We start from the raw sequence: 17,630 nt of genomic DNA, 5'->3' as shown, positions 1-17,630 counted from the left end.
CAGCCAGTATTCTCCGTGCTTCACTTTCAGTGCACGTAATGTGGCAGTGCTGAAGCCATGAATTATCAGTGTGCTTAGTTATGCTTTCAAGCAAAAAGTTTCCAAGCTGCTGTGGTTGGGGCAGGTGTTATTCAGAAGAACAGATAACAAAGTGTGGATGGAGGTTACTTTTCTCCTTTCTGTGTAGCATTTAAACCCACTGCATGTTTGCTTCCTTTTCAAGTATGTTCCTTGGCAGAGAAAAAGAAAGAACACCACAAAACCAGCACCCCTCACAGCCAAGCCAAAGTATTTGTTCCCCTTCCTTAGTGTAAGCAAATTTAAAGGCAATCATCTGGTAAAGGTGACTTCCTGCTGAAACATATGCTAAGGTAAGAAAGCAGCTGTCCTCTATCTCAGCTAAGAAACGGGGGAGTGTCCGAGTGTTGTTCTGCAAGCGGCTTTGGGATTAGAACAGGTGGGTGGAACAGCCTATTTCTGCCCTCTGGCAAAAAGCATTTAAGAAACTGCATCTATCTCACCGTAGTCCTGAACAAGATTCACTCTGCAGGAAGGTATTTTCCTATTTCCCCACACTTACAAAATAAATGATGAACTCAGTTTCCCTGAAGTCGTAACTGAGCTCCTGAGTGCAGCCAGCCACAGGGCAGGGTTATTGAAGGAGGGAACGGCGCTGGCACAAGTGCAGGCCTGAACCTGCCTTGTTCTGAGCAGTGGCAGAAGCGTCCACCACAGGTGGTCAAGCGAGCAAAACAGGAGAAGCAGCACTTTGATGTGAGGCCACCCTTAGCTGTGCTCTGTCAGTACCTGCAGTTCTAAGTCAGTCACACCACCCTGGCTCCCAGCCTACTTTACCCTTGTCAGGTCGTAGGAGCACTGCAGGAAGCTGTGTGACTTAAAGAACTCAGTGGCACTTGAGAAACCACAAGTGAGAGGAGCCACAGGGAACATCAACATTCTTTATTGTCAGCTCTTGATACATCATCGTGATTTCACATTTTTTGTTTGTACTGTATAAAAACTTGTGTTGAGTCAAAGGTATAAAAGCCCAGTTGTCTGTATCAATAATCAATGATGTTTTTGGAAGTTTTAGAATAGCTGCTGAGGAATTCACCCACTTACTGATTAGAGGTAACAGCTGCTGCTCATCGCTTTGATCACAGATTTTTTTAAGGCTTTTTGTTTTTCCAGCAACTGCTTGGGCCTACAGCTTCTCTATCAATATTGCAGAAGCACCTCCTCCTCCATTGCAAATTCCTGCAAGACCATACTGCCCCTGTTTCAGTGCGTGGACCATGTGAACGACAATTCTTGCTCCAGACATTCTAGATAAAAGAAAAAAACATTTACATCTTAGTTTGAAGATTCTGAATTTGACTTGCACAAGATGGCTGGCAGAATACAGCACCGATTCCCTGGAAGGAAACAAAAACAAGAGCATAGAACCCGCAGAAGATCAAACAACCCCTTTCTTCTACATTTAGAAACAACACAGGTTCCTTTTCTCCACGTACAGTACTTAAAAAGAAGAGATTTAATGTGTGCACGGCCACTGCTGTTCTTTGGTAAAGGAAATCACCTCTAAGTACTCTGTGCAACAAAGTATCGATTATTAGAGCTCTTTCAAAGAAGGTAATTAAAACTAAATCTCTTCCACTAAGAAACAAATCAATGCTAATTATTCCGGCTACAACTTGCAGTAATGTAATATGGTGCACTGATCTGGCTCCTGCAAAATCAGACATCTACATTCTGTCCTTTTTAGGGACAAAGGTCGTATTTCTTTATCAGAGCTGATGTTATGAAGGAGATAACAGCACATCTTGAGGGGTTATGGCTTGACTACAGCTTTGCCAGCAAACTTCAGCATGATGAAGTACTGGTTCTTCATGTACAATGCAGTTACTTATCTCTATTTAGTAAACTGGAAGGGGATTTGTCCTCCTGGATGTTGCAGCACGCTCACCCTTAAGGAGGATTACTGGGATGTACTTAAGGATGTATTGCAGCTGCTGGGGAACACAGCAGGGAACTTCACTTCCATAACCTGAGAAAAGAACTTCAGAGCAAACATCCCCCAGACCACCCCAATCTGCTGCATTAGGTGGCCACAGTGTTTTAGATCTGCTGTTGGGAGTGCTTTGACAAGGCTTGGAATTTGACATTGCTGATAGGAGGAAAAATCTTCACACCATAGCTTATGCTATTTTCATTAAGTTTACCTGTAAGTTTTACTAGTTTAACTGGTTGGTTATTTATTGCTGCTTATTCAGTGATATTAGTGATTTATTTTAATTTGTGGCACCAAGCAAGCTTTCCATAACAGCAGGTGAAAACTACCTGCGATAAGACAAATGGGATGATGCTTTCTTCAAGGTACCCTGAAATGTAACACCTGAATTCAGTCAGCACAGACCTGATACTGAATTTCTATCAGCCTTCCTACTTGCACTAAATTTGAGGACGGAATCAAATACATCAGTAGCATAAGAAAAAAGTGCCTGTGTGCAGCTTGTTTACATACCCTATGGGATGCCCAAGAGAGACAGCGCCGCCATTGATATTTACTTTTTGTGGATCAATACCCAGCATTTTAATATTGGCCAGCACCACAACACTGAAGGCTTCATTGATTTCCCACATTGCAATGTCTTCTTTTTTCAGGCCTGTCTCACTTAGAATCTAGAAACAGTAATAAACATGATTATTGCTGTGAAAGAACTAGGAGGCTACAGTATTTTATAGAAATAATTAAGTCTCCTGTGAAGTCAAACTGCAGACACCAAGTCCCTATGCTGTATGCCAAGCAGGAGATCAGAGCTCACACTCCAGAAGCACTTTGTCAGATGGGGAAAAAACAAAAAAGGGGTTCTGGAGCACAAACTTGAGTTTCTCACAAAAGCAAAAATGGAGATTACTCTATCCCAAGAATACATTTTCATCACACACTGCACACTGACACAATGCTGCATACAGTTGCATTTAGTTCCTCTCTGGGGTGGTCTGTACCTGTATAATCACATTTATTTTGCATTTTAGTCATAATTGCTTGAAAACTTTAAAAGTGAAAACAAGGATAAAAGTTGGTGAGAGCAGAGTAAAACAAGGTGCTCTCAGAATACGTATGAAGTCTGTCTCTCTAAAATCTGCACTCTAGCCTCAATCCTCTGCAAAACCTATTTAATTTCAGTGGTAGAGGAAGGTACACTGAGGGATGGAGCAGTGCTGAGGAAGTTTGCTTCCAAAAAAGAAAGAAAGAAAGTCTTCTGAAAAAGAAGCTGTTTTATTCCTACCTTGGGAACAGCGTGTGCAGGTGCAATGGGAAAGTCAATAGGATCAACAGCAGCATCTGCAAAAGCTGTGCAAACATTAAAAAAAAATAAAATCATAAAAGCTGTTGTTTAAATACTTCTTGTTTTTACCTTATTTTCATTTATGCAAGCAGCAAATCCAGGTAAGAGAAAAATTCTGAGAGTAAGGTTGCTGAAGATAATATACATCAAACTCAGTGCCTTAAGTGCACAACATCACAATATTTTCAGATGTTTAGAATTATTCCACATGCAAACTGTATGGTCAAAAGCCTGCTGCCATGACACGTGACATTTCCAAGGCCACACTGAGGAGATGCAGTCGTAACGCCTACAGCCACGCGTCCTCTGCTCCATGCATGAAGGACAACGGGACTGGCAGGACTGCCAGTCAGATTGCACCATCAGGATATTTTCCACTTCCCTATTCAAAGATGAGAAAAGAAAACCTCACCAACTATCCGTGCCAGTGGTTTAACTTTCAGTCTCTTGGCTGCCTCTGTAGTCATCAGAACCAAAGCAGCTGCTCCATCATTCAGAGTACTGGCGTTGGCAGCTGTAACTGTTCCTAGAAAAGGTAACGTGTTTTAACAGAGGGGGAGATGAGAGAGCTCAGGTAGATCCTGTAGACCCTTCAGCCTTACAAGGTCTCAGCGTAACAGCTGTTGCACTGAGAGAATCAATGGTTGTTTGTTTGTTTGTTTGTAAATACTTGTTTAATCAAACCAATTCATCACATGTATTCATAATCTACATCTGAACAGCAGTTCAGACCATGCCTTCTGCACTGGCAGCGCTGTCAGCATTAACACAGAACTCCAGCACAAACGTGTGTGCTGCAATGCCAGCTTTGCTTTGGCCAGGTTCCTTAGCTACAGGTGCACGGAGGCAACAGGGCACGATGTGCAGGCACACCAGGAGCTTATAGCTGTGGTGACCAAGGCCAGCTATTTCAGTCTTCAATGTAAATGCACAAAACAGAGGTTTTCACTGCTGTGCAGGTTCTTCTCATTCTATGACATTTTGTGCTGCTGTGACACCAAGCTCAGACTTCTTGGTAGGATCTTTCTTTAGCAGGCATTGAAAAGGTCATAGATTACTGCTGTGTATTCAAGCTCTGGTGAACAGCACTGTTCACTCTGATAGAGCATTCTTGCACTTAGTAAAAAAATAAGCATTTGATTTAACAATATTTACCATTTTCTTTCTGGAAAACAGCTTTCAGCTTTGGAACTTTATTAAAATCAACCCGCTTGTATTCCTCATCTTCTGTCACTTCTGTGTCTGGCTTTCCTGAAATTCAGAACTGGTTTAGTTTTATGTGTGCAGTCCTTTCTCAAACACTCTTAACATAGTACATGGATTAAATGTTCTCTAACTTAAACAACTTATTTCAGTAAAAAATGTAAACTTTCTTTCATTTTCATTCATTTTTGGCATGCATAACTAATTCATATAATCACAGAATGGCCTGGGTTGAAAGGGACCACAATGATCATCCAGTTTCAACCCCCCTGCTCTGTGCAGGGTCACCAACCACCAGACCAGGCTGCCCAGAGCCACATCCAGCCTGGCACTGAATGCCTCCAGAGATGAGGCATCCACAGCCTCCTTGGGCAACCTGTTCCAGTGCGTCATCACCCTCTGTGTGAAAAACTTCCTCCTAAACTCTTTGATGTCATTTATTCACAGCAGATTATTTATACTTCTTGATGAGCAAATGAAAGGGACCAAGAGCAGATCTTTAAGGTAATTCACAGAGAGATTCATGGCATCAATTTGTTCCACCTGAATTTAGTACACAGTCATCTCCTTGAAGAAGTTACAGCTTGTAACATTAAAGGAAAAGAAACAGATAAGCAGATACAGACAACTGACTGCCGTTAGCAAGAAGTCTGCATAGCAGTAAATTCTTTGCATCTGAGGTACAAATCATAGAATCATAGAATCATATCTCACAAACACGTGTGAGCATGCACACTCCTCAGATATGTATGCCTAAACAGCACCGAGCGCAGACCCTGTCACAGCTTTCAAAGGAGCAACAGCCCATTTCATCACACCCTTCCACAATACCTTTTTTTGAGACAGTGACAGGAACGATCTCTTTTTTGAGAATTCCTGAATCCCACGCTGCTTTGCTCTTAGTGTAAGAGCCTATGGCATACGTGTCCTGCTCCTCTCGTGAAATAGTGAACTTCTTTGCTGTATTCTCAGCACAGTTGCCCTTGGAGAAAAACAGACACGTCACACTTGGGGTTCCAGGAGATGCAAACGAGAAACGTAACTGAAAAACCAGCATTTTCAGAACCGAATGCGACTGACATTTGGTGTTCGTTTCTGATTTGCACAGTCATGACCAACCAGAAACTTCTGCCTTTGGAATACCAACTTCACATTCAGTACATGTGTTCTGAATGCAGGTCATGACGCTGTGAAGGAAGGCACACTCCACACAAGGGGTTCTTCCAAGTTAAACAACTGCATGCAGAAGTTCTAAAGGCTGACTTCTCCAGAGTCTAGAGAACACACAGAACAGCGTGTTTGCATCATCTTACTGGTGTTCTTATGCTGTTCTTAGCTTGTCTACTCCAAAAAGCCTCTCAATCGAAAGCTATTTCAGTTGAAATGCATGAGAGGTATTCAGCCAACAGTATAGGTAGAGTGCACTCTACTGATAAAGAATAAAGCACGCACAGAAGCACTGAAAACAGTCATTATCCTTTCAAACTGTTCCCTCCTGATGCTTGTTCTTCACTATCTCCATACCAGGTTAGCATTTTTCTGAACCCTCCCTCACTTTGCACTGTTTTGTCCAATGTATCATGCTGATGAGCTAAGCATATCAGCTGACTCAAACCTTCTAACAGAAGACATGGGATACGTACACTGGGGGAGGGAAAATAAGAACCAATCTGCCGAAGCAGAAGTGGCCATCCTCAAAGGCATCGTGCAACCTGACTGCTCCCACCCACTGAGACAGCAAAACCCACCCACAGGTGGAAGAAATCCCCTTGTCTCTTTTAACCCCTGCTCTAAGCTACTCAGACTTCAATGAGAAAGAAATATGAACACACATTTCCCACCCCATTCCAGCCCTCCATCTAGTCTCTCCATTAAGGTACGTTACTCATCTCCAGCTGCGTGAGGCCAACAGTTGATACTTCAGAACTCTGCAGGAATATTTACCATATGGATATGGTTATAAACGTCTGTAAGTCCATCTTTCACAATCAGATCTTCCAGATTAACTCCTCCATAAGGCGTTGATCCTCTGCTCATTGTATAGGGAACGTTGGACATGCTCTCCATTCCACCAGCAACCATCACATCCTGCTCAAACAAAAGCTGAGGTTATCAATAACGCTGCGTGTTCTACATGACTTCATCCAGGAACTGATGCTAAGAAAATACTGAGTGGACACTTCGTATTTCCAGCCACTCTTGGAGGAAAAGGAATAAAAGACTTCTTTATTCATTTTAAAAGCAAACAGTTGGGACAACAGCTGAAGAGAGCTAACCCATGCGGACAGAACACCAGACTTCTGCCTGGTGCATCACTTTGGAAAGCTGCAAGAGCCATGTCAGCCTCTTGTGCTTCTAATTCAAAAGCTCCCAAGATCACATCACAAATTTTATTTTAAACACTTCATTTTTCTTTATATTTCTCATTTGTTCTTCATAAGCAGCTCCACAGCAGTCAGAATCTAAGAGAGCCAATGAAAGACCGAGGTTTAGAGTTATCTGAAGCTTCACACAACATTCTTACATCTCATGTGTAAAGAGATGACTTACAGTGAGGGTTTATCATCTGAAGGCACCAGCAGTTCTATGAGGGATGTTACAAAAAGTCACCACTGAACTTGAATTAGGCTGAATCACTGTTGGCATTTACAAATAAATCTGCTTCTCAAGCTGAGGCAGAAGAAACAAAAAGCAAAGCTACGAGGACCATAAGCACACCTACTGTCCCCAGGCTGTAAACCACAAAATGCTCAGTGTTTTGCATCATGGGATGTAAATAGCAGCTGTCCTTAATGGCATGGCTTTTTTGAGATACAAATAATCATAGGAAAAATGCGAACACAGCAGCATTATTCTTGGAGAGCTCAGTAATTGTTGTTAATACAACCACAAAAGATATTTTACATGAAAATAGTAGTAACAAGGTCTTTCAATTCAGGCTTGGAAAAAGAATAGCTAAGTTCAGAAAAGATTATAAAATAAATCCAGGAATAGCAGCGTGTAGTAACAAAGAAAACAATACCAAGAAGGCTGGAAATAAACTAGAAAGGCAGTAAACTGGAAAGGCAGCTGAGATATGGCAGTGATAGACAGGAGGAACAGGAGTTCCTGGCATTTCAACTCCATCAGGCAAAGAACTTGGAATTAAGGCAACTGTTTATATAGTCCTTAATGTACACAGACTCAAGCCTCTGGGAGCTGTCATGCACTCACACCACAAATACTCCCAACCCACAGCCAAGAAGAAAGAACAAAACCCATCCAAAAAAGCCACAGCGTAGAGCTCTGAGAGCACACTGAGCAGCACCAGCACGTGCTGAGCCAGGCAGCACTGCATGCCTGATGGGCTGAGCTGAAAAGTCCACTTCTCTTCAGAGCACGCAGCAAATAAGCCCAGAGGGTGAGCAATCCAATGGACTCAGCAGATGTCAGCCACTAAATCCAAGCAGAGCTGTTGGCACAGAAGTGCTGGACCTGATTCAAAGTCCAGTGAAAAGTCTTGCATCGAGCTCAGCAGGCACTGGGTGAAGTGTCATTCTCTGCATAGCAAGGCCTAAGCAATAAGTGGTTGCCCAACCACTATTTTCACATGGGGGATGAGAAAATCAAATATTTTACTCTTGCTCTTGGGTAAACAAGATATATAATTATTAAGTACAATTCTCACTAATGGGCCATTGATTTTGATTTTGTAAACTAAAAATATACCTTGAACTGCCAATATCTTTACTTCAGAGAATCTTAGAATACAGTGGACAGAGATGAGTAATTCTCCTTCATCCAGATCTTGAATGAAAACACAATTCAGCAACAACAGATATTTTCAGCCTCTTTGAGAGCAACAGAAATATGAGACATCTTTAACACATCTAGAAACAACACCGCTTTAACACGTGAATGTACCTCATTGAAGTGATCAAAATATGTGAAAGTCAAGATAAGATCTCTCCCAACAAGCACTAAGTTTAGAAAAAAATTCTGGATTTTTTTCAGATGAAAAAGCCTGAGAAATTCCCTAAATTTTACAGGAAAGGAGGTAGAAAGGACTTATATAAAAGTAAATCCACCTTATTTGCTCAGCTCTGAAAGTAAATCTGACAATTCCCACACTGCAATGCCTTTCCTTGTCTGCTTCAAACCAAAATGTATTTAAATTACTGTTAAAAAAAAAAAATAAAAAAATCAAGGTTGTGTAACCTTAACAAACCTCACTGATTAGCTTCATTACTGCAAGTCAAAACATATCCCAAATCCAAGACCACAGCCACCACAGGACAGGATCCACAAGGCCAGCTGTGTGTCCCTTCCATAGAGGAGCACTGACACCACATACCTGGCTGCCACACATCAGGCTCTGGGCTGCCATCATGATCGATTTCATTCCTGAGGCGCAGACCTTGTTGACAGTCGTAGTATCAGTGGAGATGGGTAAACCTAAGTCAGGTAAGTTGTACAAACAATTGCATTATCTAAAGGGAGAACAATAGATTGGTGTTTCAACAATATTTCACATGGGATCAATTCTACTTAAGCCAGTGTCCAGCTCAGGCAGTTTATCCACCCTCACCCCTCGTTACTGTCTTTGGAGACTGCTGCTGCTTCTACCCTTCAGACAACAGACTCAAGTGGTAAGATGAGAAGCAAGTAAAGAATTGGTCAACAAAGATAATTCAGAACATCTATCATCAGTATGACATGGTTTCAGCCTCTCCAGGTTCTACAAAGGCTGTAGGCAATAACATCCATTGTGCACACGACAAGTGATTGCTGAGCACAAAGCCCACTTACACCACTCCACCACAGAGCGAGCCTTTGGCCTGCATGGGAACAAGTGTGCAGCCTGTCCTGAAGGGAGGCTGGGCACCTCCCTGCTCTAACTCACAGCTCAGTCATCTCCAGTAGCATTAGCAGCTGTCCATGTGAAGAAAAGACCACCTTTAAACCCAGAATCGACACAATGCGTACCTGCACCCAGGACCGCCTGTCTTGCTGGAGCTTGTCCTTGTCCAGCCTGCAAGACATTACCCATATATGCTTCTTTCACTTCTTCTGCAGGGATACCTAGAAAACAAATGTGATTTGATTGTGGATTCTTTGCACAGAAGATGAAATTATCTGTTATGAACCTTCCTATTAAAGTTTCTTATAGAAAAGAGACAAAACCTATCACGTCCAACCTGTGTGCTAAAAGCATTCCAGATCTCCATCCCCATATTCATAGGGCACAATGAACTGGGGACCTCACATGAGAATTCCCTCACCAGCTCTCAGAACAAGTCTTCCAAGTCTCACCAGTCACCTGATCAACAAAACTGTTATGGATGGTTGAACGTACAGAACTTTCTACCTGTGACAACAATGTCCAAAGAAACAGCTCTGTTTGCTTAATGCAGAGAGCCGCCAGCTGCCAGACAGAAGAGCTGTGCTCTCTCTCCTCTGCTGCCCATGCAACAGTCCTGGTGTTCCACTTACTGCAATATGCTGTTTCAAGATGCCTAAGAAAATTAACCCTCCTCTCCTCCAAAGTGATTTTTTGGCCAACTTAAAGCTACAGACAGGCTCACAAGGGTGTCAGAGGAGTACTGTGTAAAAATGAGCAGGGAAAGGAAGGACCCTTGGTTTCAGCAACAATCAGCCTTCATATCAGTTTAGGTGTGTCGTAAACCTCTGCCCCAGACAAGCAATCAGCACGTCCTATGCAAGCGGGAACATCACAGATACTCCTAAGTAACAGCCTGCTCTTAGAAGCAGCATTTACACGTGGCAGCAGAGTCCAACAGGCAAGTTTATTTAAGTTTATTAAAATATTATTAACTTTATTTAAATATCACTTACAGATTAAAGCCTTAAAAGTGCTATGGGGGAGGGGGGAGGAACACCAACAGAAAAGTCTGTTTTACAAGCAACTTCAAACCAAAATACACAGACTGATAGCGTTCAGAGCTGCATGAGGTTTTCTCATGCAAACAGATTTACATGTACCTGCTCTGTCAATTGCTCCTTTAATTGCAATGGAACCCAGTTTAGTAGCTGGCAATGATGAAAGAGAGCCTTGGAAAGATCCAATGGGTGTCCTTGCAGCACTTGCTATCACCACTTCCTAAGAGAACAAGCATGGAGTAAAAGTCACAGCATCTTTACACGCGCACACATACCCCAAAGTTTATCCTTTTACTCTTTCATTCATGTCACAGCTCCCTTTTCATTCAGTAAGCAGCACAGAGCACCAAAACTATCTCCATTGGTGCATACAGCACGAAGAACAAAGACAAGGAATTTGGGACCTGTGCACCATTGCAGGGCTATGACCTTGTTGGGATGACAGAGTGTGATGGGATGGCTCTGAGGACTGCAGTGATACAGGCTCCTTAGGAAGGACAGGCTGGGCAGACGAGGTGGAGCTGCTCTTTATACGAGGGAACAGTTGGAATGCGTGGAGCTCTGCTTTGGGAAGGTGATGCCTGAAGCAATCCCGGGCCTGGAGGGAAGAGGGGCCCAAGCTGGGAACGGCCAAGCTACTAAATGCCTCCTTCATATCAGCCTTCACCAACAAGGCTGCCCTTTGGGAATCCCTGGTCTTAGAGGCCAGGCTAAAAGGCTGCAGCAAGGAGGATGCACCTTTGGTGGAAATGAATCAGGTCAAGGAATACTTGAGCCAGATGGACACCCCTAAGCTCATAGGCCCTGATGAGACACACTCACAAGTGCTGAGGAAGCTGGCTGCTGTCAGTGTAAGCTCACTCTCAAAGATCTTTGAATGGTCGCAATAACTGGGAGAGATGCCTACGAACAGGAGGAAAGCAGGTAGTTCTCCCATCCCCCAGGAGGCTGCAGGGAACTACAGGCCCGTCAACCTTGTCTTGACACCCGGGAAGGTGATGGCACAGCTCATTCTGGAAACCATTTCCAGACTCATAAACAGTAACAACAAAAATTATCAGCACAGATTCACCAAGGGGAAGTCATGCTGAACCAACTTGATAAACTTTCGTGATGAAATCATGAGCCTGATGGATGTGATGGGAACAGTAGATATTGGCTACATGAACTTCAGTGAGGTGTTTGACCATCCCTCTTAAGGTCCCCACAGAGAAGCTGGTGATGTACGAGCTGGATGGGCAGACAGTTGGGTCAATAAAGGCTAAAAGGCTGGGAGCAGAAAGTGGTGATCAGTGGCATGAAGTCCAACTGGAGATCAGTAAGCAGCCTCTGCTTGGCACCCATGAGGCCACACGAGAAATGCTGGGTCCAGTTCTTGGTCTCCCAGTATGAGAGACATGGAAAGAGACTGGTGAAAGGCCACAAAAGTGGTTAAGGGACTGGAATATCCAGCACTGCTCAGTCTGGAAGCTCGGGAGTATCTCAACAAATACAAGTATCTGAAGGGAGGGTACAAAGAGGATGGAGCCAAGCTCTTTTCAGTGGTGCTCAGTGCCAGGATAAGAAGCAATGGACACAAACTGGAACACAGAAGGTTCCCACTGAACACCAGGAAGCACTTCTGCACTCGCACAGGTTGCTCAGAGGTTGTAAAGACTCCTTAGAGAGAAGTTATCTGGAAATCATCCTAAGAAACATGCTCTACATGACCTGGCCTGAGAAATCTCCCTTTGGCCAAGTTTTTAACTCAATTGCAATGATGTATAAAGGCATCGTACCAAATGCCAGAGAGTTAAATATTGTTGTACTGACATGGTCTGTACATCACAGAAGGTACTGTCACTACAATGTAATGAACATTTACTCTACACTTACTGAGTTAAAAGCTCAGGCCTTGGAAGACCAACCATCTTACCAGAACACCATCAGATTACAGATGTGTAAGCTGTAGTTTAAGCCCTGCTGTGACATTCAACTTCACATCTGGTAGTCTCTTAAAACAAATTTCATATTAAATCTGGCTTAAATGTTACCTCACTACGTCTACCTACCAACCCTGTCAGAGCAGCACAGGGGCCTGGCAGCAGAAAGATGAGTGTTTTAGATCTCTGTCTGCCCTGCACAGCCGGACAGCTCTTGAGAAGAGCCAGCAAATATCTCCAGCTGCAGCAGAAGGCAGACAAAGCCTTAAGAAGCAGACATGGCAGTGACCTGCAGTTCCGCGGAACGTCACACTTACATTCAATGTGCGCTGCGACGCGTAGCCGCGGCTCGCATACTTCAGAGCCTGAAAAATAAACACACCCTCAGAATTTCATAGCAACGAAGCCAACGCCGCCAAGAGAAATAAAGGCAAAGCCGTTTACTCAGCAGCTCGGCGCAGCGCCGCGGCTCACAGCGCTGATCGCCACGCGGACGGGGCGACGCCCGCAGATGACGGCCGGACGGCGGTCGCGGCACAGCGCGGCACAGCGCGGCACAGCGCGGCACGGCGCTCTCCCCGCCAGCCCAGCTCCGAGCGCACACGCGGCACTGCCGCCGCGGCCGCCCCACCCCGTGCCGGAGCCCGCACGGTGACCTTGGCCGGGCCGCCGCAGCCCCGCGCCGTGCCGGCCGTGTAAAGGGAAGGAACGAGGAAGGCTCCCTCCGGTTCATCGCCCCCCGCCCCGTCTCACCCGCAGCGGCCCGGCCGCCGCGCACCGCCGACCCAGCATCGCCACCGCCGCCATCCTGCCGCCAGCCGTCACCTTCACCGCCGCCCCTCCAGCAGCCTATAGGCGGCCGCGCGCCGTCCCCTCCCCGCTTCCCATTGGTGAATGGGATGAAGGCGGGACTAATTCTTGCCCTGCTATTGGCTGAGCTCGAAGCCGGCCCGCGCTGTCACACGCCGCCTCCTTGCCCTGCCCTGCCCCTGCCCCGCTGTCGGGCTGGGCAGTGAACGGCAGCGGGAGTCGTGTGGTGCTGCGGACCCTTCGCACGCCCCTTCTCAGCTCCATGGAAGGCATTTCTTAATTTCTAGGTGTCCGAAAGCCTCCAGACAAGAGGTGAGAGCCGCTTGGGACGAGCACAGGCCGCAGGTGTTTGCTGCGTTGCTTCGCTGGTAGCGGGGGCCTGGGGAGCCTCGGCAGGGAGAGCGCAGGGTCTGTACGAACCGCATTGTCATAGAATCAAGAACAGCTCAGGTTGGAAAGGACCTTAAAGATCATCGATTCCAACCACAACCTGACTATACTGCCCTAACTCTAACAACCATCCGTTAAATCATGTCCCTGAGCACCACATCCAAATGGTTTTTAAACACATCCAGGGATGGTGACTCAACCACCTCCCTGGGCAGCCTATTCTAGTGCTTCACAACCCTTTCTGTAAAGAAGTTTTCCTGACATCCAACCTAAACTTACCCTGGTACAACTTGAGGCCATTTCCCCTTGTCCTGTCACCTGTCACCAGTGAGAAGAGACCAGCCCCGCTCTCGCTGTAAGCACCTTTCAGGTACTGGGAGAAAGCAGTAAGGTTTCCACTCAGCCTCCTTTTCTCCAGCCTGAACAGCCCCAGTTCCTTCAGTCTCTCCTCACAGGCCATATTCTCCAAGCCCTTCACAAGCCTTGTTGCCCTTCTTTGGACCTGCTCCAGCACCTCCCTGTCCTTTCTGTACTGAGATGCCCAAAACTGAACACAGCACTTGAGGTGGTGCAGGGACTGGCAGGTACTGATTCAGGAAGAACTGAAGATGTTAACCTGAAAGTGTATGTGAGCACCATACAAGAAAGACAACCGTAATACATTTGGAATACTGTGCCCAGTTCTGGGCTCCACAGTTGGAAATGGACAGGGAACCTCTGGAGAGAATCCAGGGGACAGCAGCAGAGATGTTTGGAGCCTGGAGCATCTCCCTTAGGAGGAAAGGATGAGAGACTGGGGGCTGGTCAGCCTGAGGAGGGATCTTATCAATGCTTATGAATATCAAAAGGGTGGGAGTTAAATGGATGGATGGGGCTAATCTCTCTTCATTAACGCCCAGCAATGGAACAAGGGACAATGGGCACAAACTGCAACATAGGCAGTTCCATAAAATGTGAGGAAGAACTTCTGTGAGGGTGACAGAGCTCTGGAACAGCCTGCCCAGAGAGCTTGTGGAGGCTGGGATTCAAAACCCACCTGGATGCTTTCCCGTGTGACCTGCTGTAGGAACCTGCTGTAGCAGGGGTTGGACTGGGTGATCTCAGAGCTCCCTCCCAGTCCCTATGATTCTATGATGAGGCACAGATGTGTCAGATCCAGGCTGGGAGCCCTGAGCCATGCTGCTGCACCCACACCTCCAGCCTATGTGCAGATCCCATCTGTGGAGAGGTTCCCCAGCACTTTGGTCCTTAGAGCTCCTACAGGATTGTCTGCCAATAAAACAATTCTAGTCATTTATTTAGGCACTGTTTTTTGTGGGGATCTGGCTTTGCATCTGTAGAGATCTATGCCTGTGCAGGTATCCTTGAAGCAGCACTGTGAATGCACACTGGAACCATTTCTACACACAGTGCAATTTCCACAAAGAAATCCTCAGGAGAGGCACTCAGTCTGTTCCTTTCTCCTCCTGTGCCACAGCCCACTGGGATTCTGCCAGCTGTGCCAAACGTAACACACTGGGGTCAGCACTGATGTTGCCACACCTGGAAGAGCTCTTGGACTCCCAGACATATTGATTAAAATACCATTTATTGGCATTTGCACAAGAAAAAAGGAGGGTGCAGATAATCCCATGTCCCTTAAGATACTGGGAACCCCAAGCTGTACAGACACCTCCGACCCAGGGCAGGACAGGTGTTTTTGAAGTAACATAAGGTCAAAAGTGAGTCTCAAGCTGCAGAACTCTAGCACGTGGAGAAGCCATGTGAAGAAAAAAGAAACATCTCTTCCCAGAATGTGTATTTCAGAATACAAAGCTTTTAACATCAAAAAACACAGGAAGAACTTTCAATGGGCCAAACAAACAATCCATCCAAATCAGCTCCCCCGTTGTGCCACGTGCTGCCACGTGCCTGGGGATGCAGCTGGGTGCAGCGTCTCTGCTGGCAGCTTGGGCTGCACTTTTCCCTGAGGAGCAGAAGGGTAAATAAACAGAATGTTTACATACAGGCCCCCTTCCCCGACCCCACATGGAGGCACAGGACCACGTCCTTGCCGGCTGCCACCTGGCCCAGCCCAGCAGGCATCACACCGTGGGGAGGGAGAAAAGCCTTTTGCCTGTGGGATGTCAGCGGCCGCAGGGATAGGGCAGGGGACAGCAGGCATCGGCAAAGGTGCTGTGCTGGGTGCTCTCCAGCATTTTATGGCTTTGGTCCTGTGAAACTCACACATCCCTCTTCTTCCTCCCCCTGTACCTGTTGCTTTCACCAGTCAGCTTATTATTCCCCTTTTTTCCCCCTCCATTTTCCTTTAACTCTTTTCTTCTTGGAGAGCTTGAAGATTTTTTAGGATAATTTATATTTAGGAGAATTCAAGAAGAGAGAGTTCACTAGAACTAGAGAGAGTTCACTGCACAGAACAGCACAACTGCCCAGTGCTTGAGGCTGAGCAGGAGAGCCACAGTGCTCTGGATTTCCTGACCACGTATCTTCACTGTTTAGTAATGGCATAGGGTATGTCCTGCCTTCAATGCTTCTGTTAGACATGTATTTATCTAATACATGACTGCATCTCCAGCAACTGCTAGAGACAACCCATGTTTCAGCATTTTAAGCCAATCTGCTGGTTTTTATTAAGTACTCCCCAGTGCTGATGTTGCAGGGCTTCAAAAATAGTTCTTGACTCTCTGCCTTTCTACTTCCAAAACATCCATGGTTGTATTCTCTAGGCCATAGCCCTAGTTTCCTCACTTCTATGGCAGTTTGCTTTCCATGCCAGCAATGGATGTTGCCACGTTAAGCAAAGACAAAGATAAAGCTCACTAAGAACCCTGGCACCAAGACTGGCCGCAGTGATGGGCAACGCAGCACAGGCAGAAGCTGTTTCATACCCCAGTTCCCCCAGAAGTGACAGCAGAATGGCATCTGCCCCGGGGGACTTTGAGACACCCAGCGCGCCTGCCTGGTGCAGTGAGCCCTGCTTGCTTGCTGAATTTGTTCCTGCAGCTCCCTGCTGCTGAAGGGAGGTGTGCCACTTCCCTGAATGTCTTTGGTAGTAGAAATCAATATGTAGCAAATCCTGAGCTGTACAATGATGTTAGACCTTGGTCTTCAAAATAGAAGTGCACAGAAGAAGACAGCACATTGCCTTCTTTAATTCTTTTACCACTTCACACCAGTAACGTCAATAATGTCCTAACTTCAGTGTTGGTAATTTCAGATTTCAGTCCTTCTCTCTATTGAAATGGAGCATGGTGTGCTCCTTCCCTCAGCTCAGGAAGTGAGTCCGGTGCCCACAGCACAGCTGAGCAGATGGAAGCAGCAGCAGAGCGCGCGCTCTCCAACCACTCCCCTCCTGCACACTGCTCAGGTGGCGCTCGGTGCAGCGCACAGCACCCAGCTCACGTCACCAAGCAGATCTCCACTGCTAAAACGACTGAAATGATAAGCAGGGACCCTGCCTGTGCACTGCTCAAGGATGTTGCCGTGTTAAGCAAAGACGAAGATAAAGCCAGGTTCTAGGTTTATCAGAAGAATGAAGAAGGTTTGAAGCCTTCCACATTTAGGCCACTGATCATGCCTAAGCTGTGACCACACAAAGTCATTGTGAAAGCTCTACCGATAGCAACTGCCAGGTCGATAATTGCCACGCTTGCTGAAGAGTCAATCAAAAAAACTATTTATTCCACTCAAACAAACCTTCCATGTACCAGAAAGCACAAAACGCTGGGTTTCACTGGTGCACTAAGAGAAAAAAAGGAGCTGAGAAGTAAGAATAAAACTCCCATTGAAACAGAAGGACAATCAGAGAAGAGAAGCCATCACAGAAGCACAGCTTGGAGCAGCCGAGTTCCCACACTGCTTAGAGCAAAATGAGGCTATTAAGGAGCCTATAAACAGGAGGGGAGTCAACTCTTTGAAAGGGTTGATAACAGCAGGACAAGGGGAAATGGTTTTAAGTTGAGGGAGGGAAGATTGAGGTTGGACGTCAGGGGGAAATTCTTTCCAGAGAGAGTGGTGAGGTGCTGGAACAGGCTGCCCGGAGAGGTTGTGGATGCCCCGTCCATTCCTGGAG

General features: G+C 45.9%; 1 protein-coding gene across 1 annotated transcript; it reads right to left on the bottom strand.

Annotated features, from left to right (window-relative positions):
* Positions 1–946: 946 nt before the first annotated feature.
* Positions 947–13,204, bottom strand: ACAT1 (acetyl-CoA acetyltransferase 1). Its single transcript, XM_052670894.1, has 12 exons — positions 13,112–13,204; positions 12,676–12,723; positions 10,539–10,656; positions 9,522–9,617; positions 8,890–8,990; positions 6,501–6,644; positions 5,388–5,538; positions 4,509–4,604; positions 3,766–3,879; positions 3,294–3,358; positions 2,525–2,682; positions 947–1,325 (listed from the first exon to the last, which is right to left on the bottom strand). The coding sequence occupies exons 1-12, from the start codon at positions 13,163–13,165 to the stop codon at positions 1,205–1,207; spliced, it is 1,266 nt and encodes a 421-aa protein (XP_052526854.1). The 5' UTR covers positions 13,166–13,204; the 3' UTR covers positions 947–1,204.
* Between the last annotated feature and the right edge of the window lie 4,426 nt (positions 13,205–17,630).

This window comes from Tympanuchus pallidicinctus, unplaced genomic scaffold, assembly GCF_026119805.1.
Source record: "Tympanuchus pallidicinctus isolate F22 unplaced genomic scaffold, pur_lepc_1.0 scaffold11, whole genome shotgun sequence".
Lineage (NCBI taxonomy): Eukaryota > Metazoa > Chordata > Aves > Galliformes > Phasianidae > Tympanuchus > Tympanuchus pallidicinctus.
This window is presented reverse-complemented; position numbering and strand designations above follow the sequence as displayed.

What these genes read in the sequence shown, in the direction of transcription:
- ACAT1 (XM_052670894.1), bottom strand. Translation starts at nt 13,165, where the DNA reads ATGGCGGCGGTGGCGATGCTGGGTCGGCGGTGCGCGGCGGCCGGGCCG. An exon ending in TGTCACTGTCTCAAAAAAAG is followed by an intron (nt 4,605 to 5,387) that starts GTATTGTGGAAG and finishes TCTGAATTTCAG; the next exon opens with GAAAGCCAGACACAGAAGTG. An exon ending in ACCACTGGCACGGATAGTTG is followed by an intron (nt 3,359 to 3,765) that starts GTGAGGTTTTCT and finishes ATGTTTGCACAG; the next exon opens with CTTTTGCAGATGCTGCTGTT.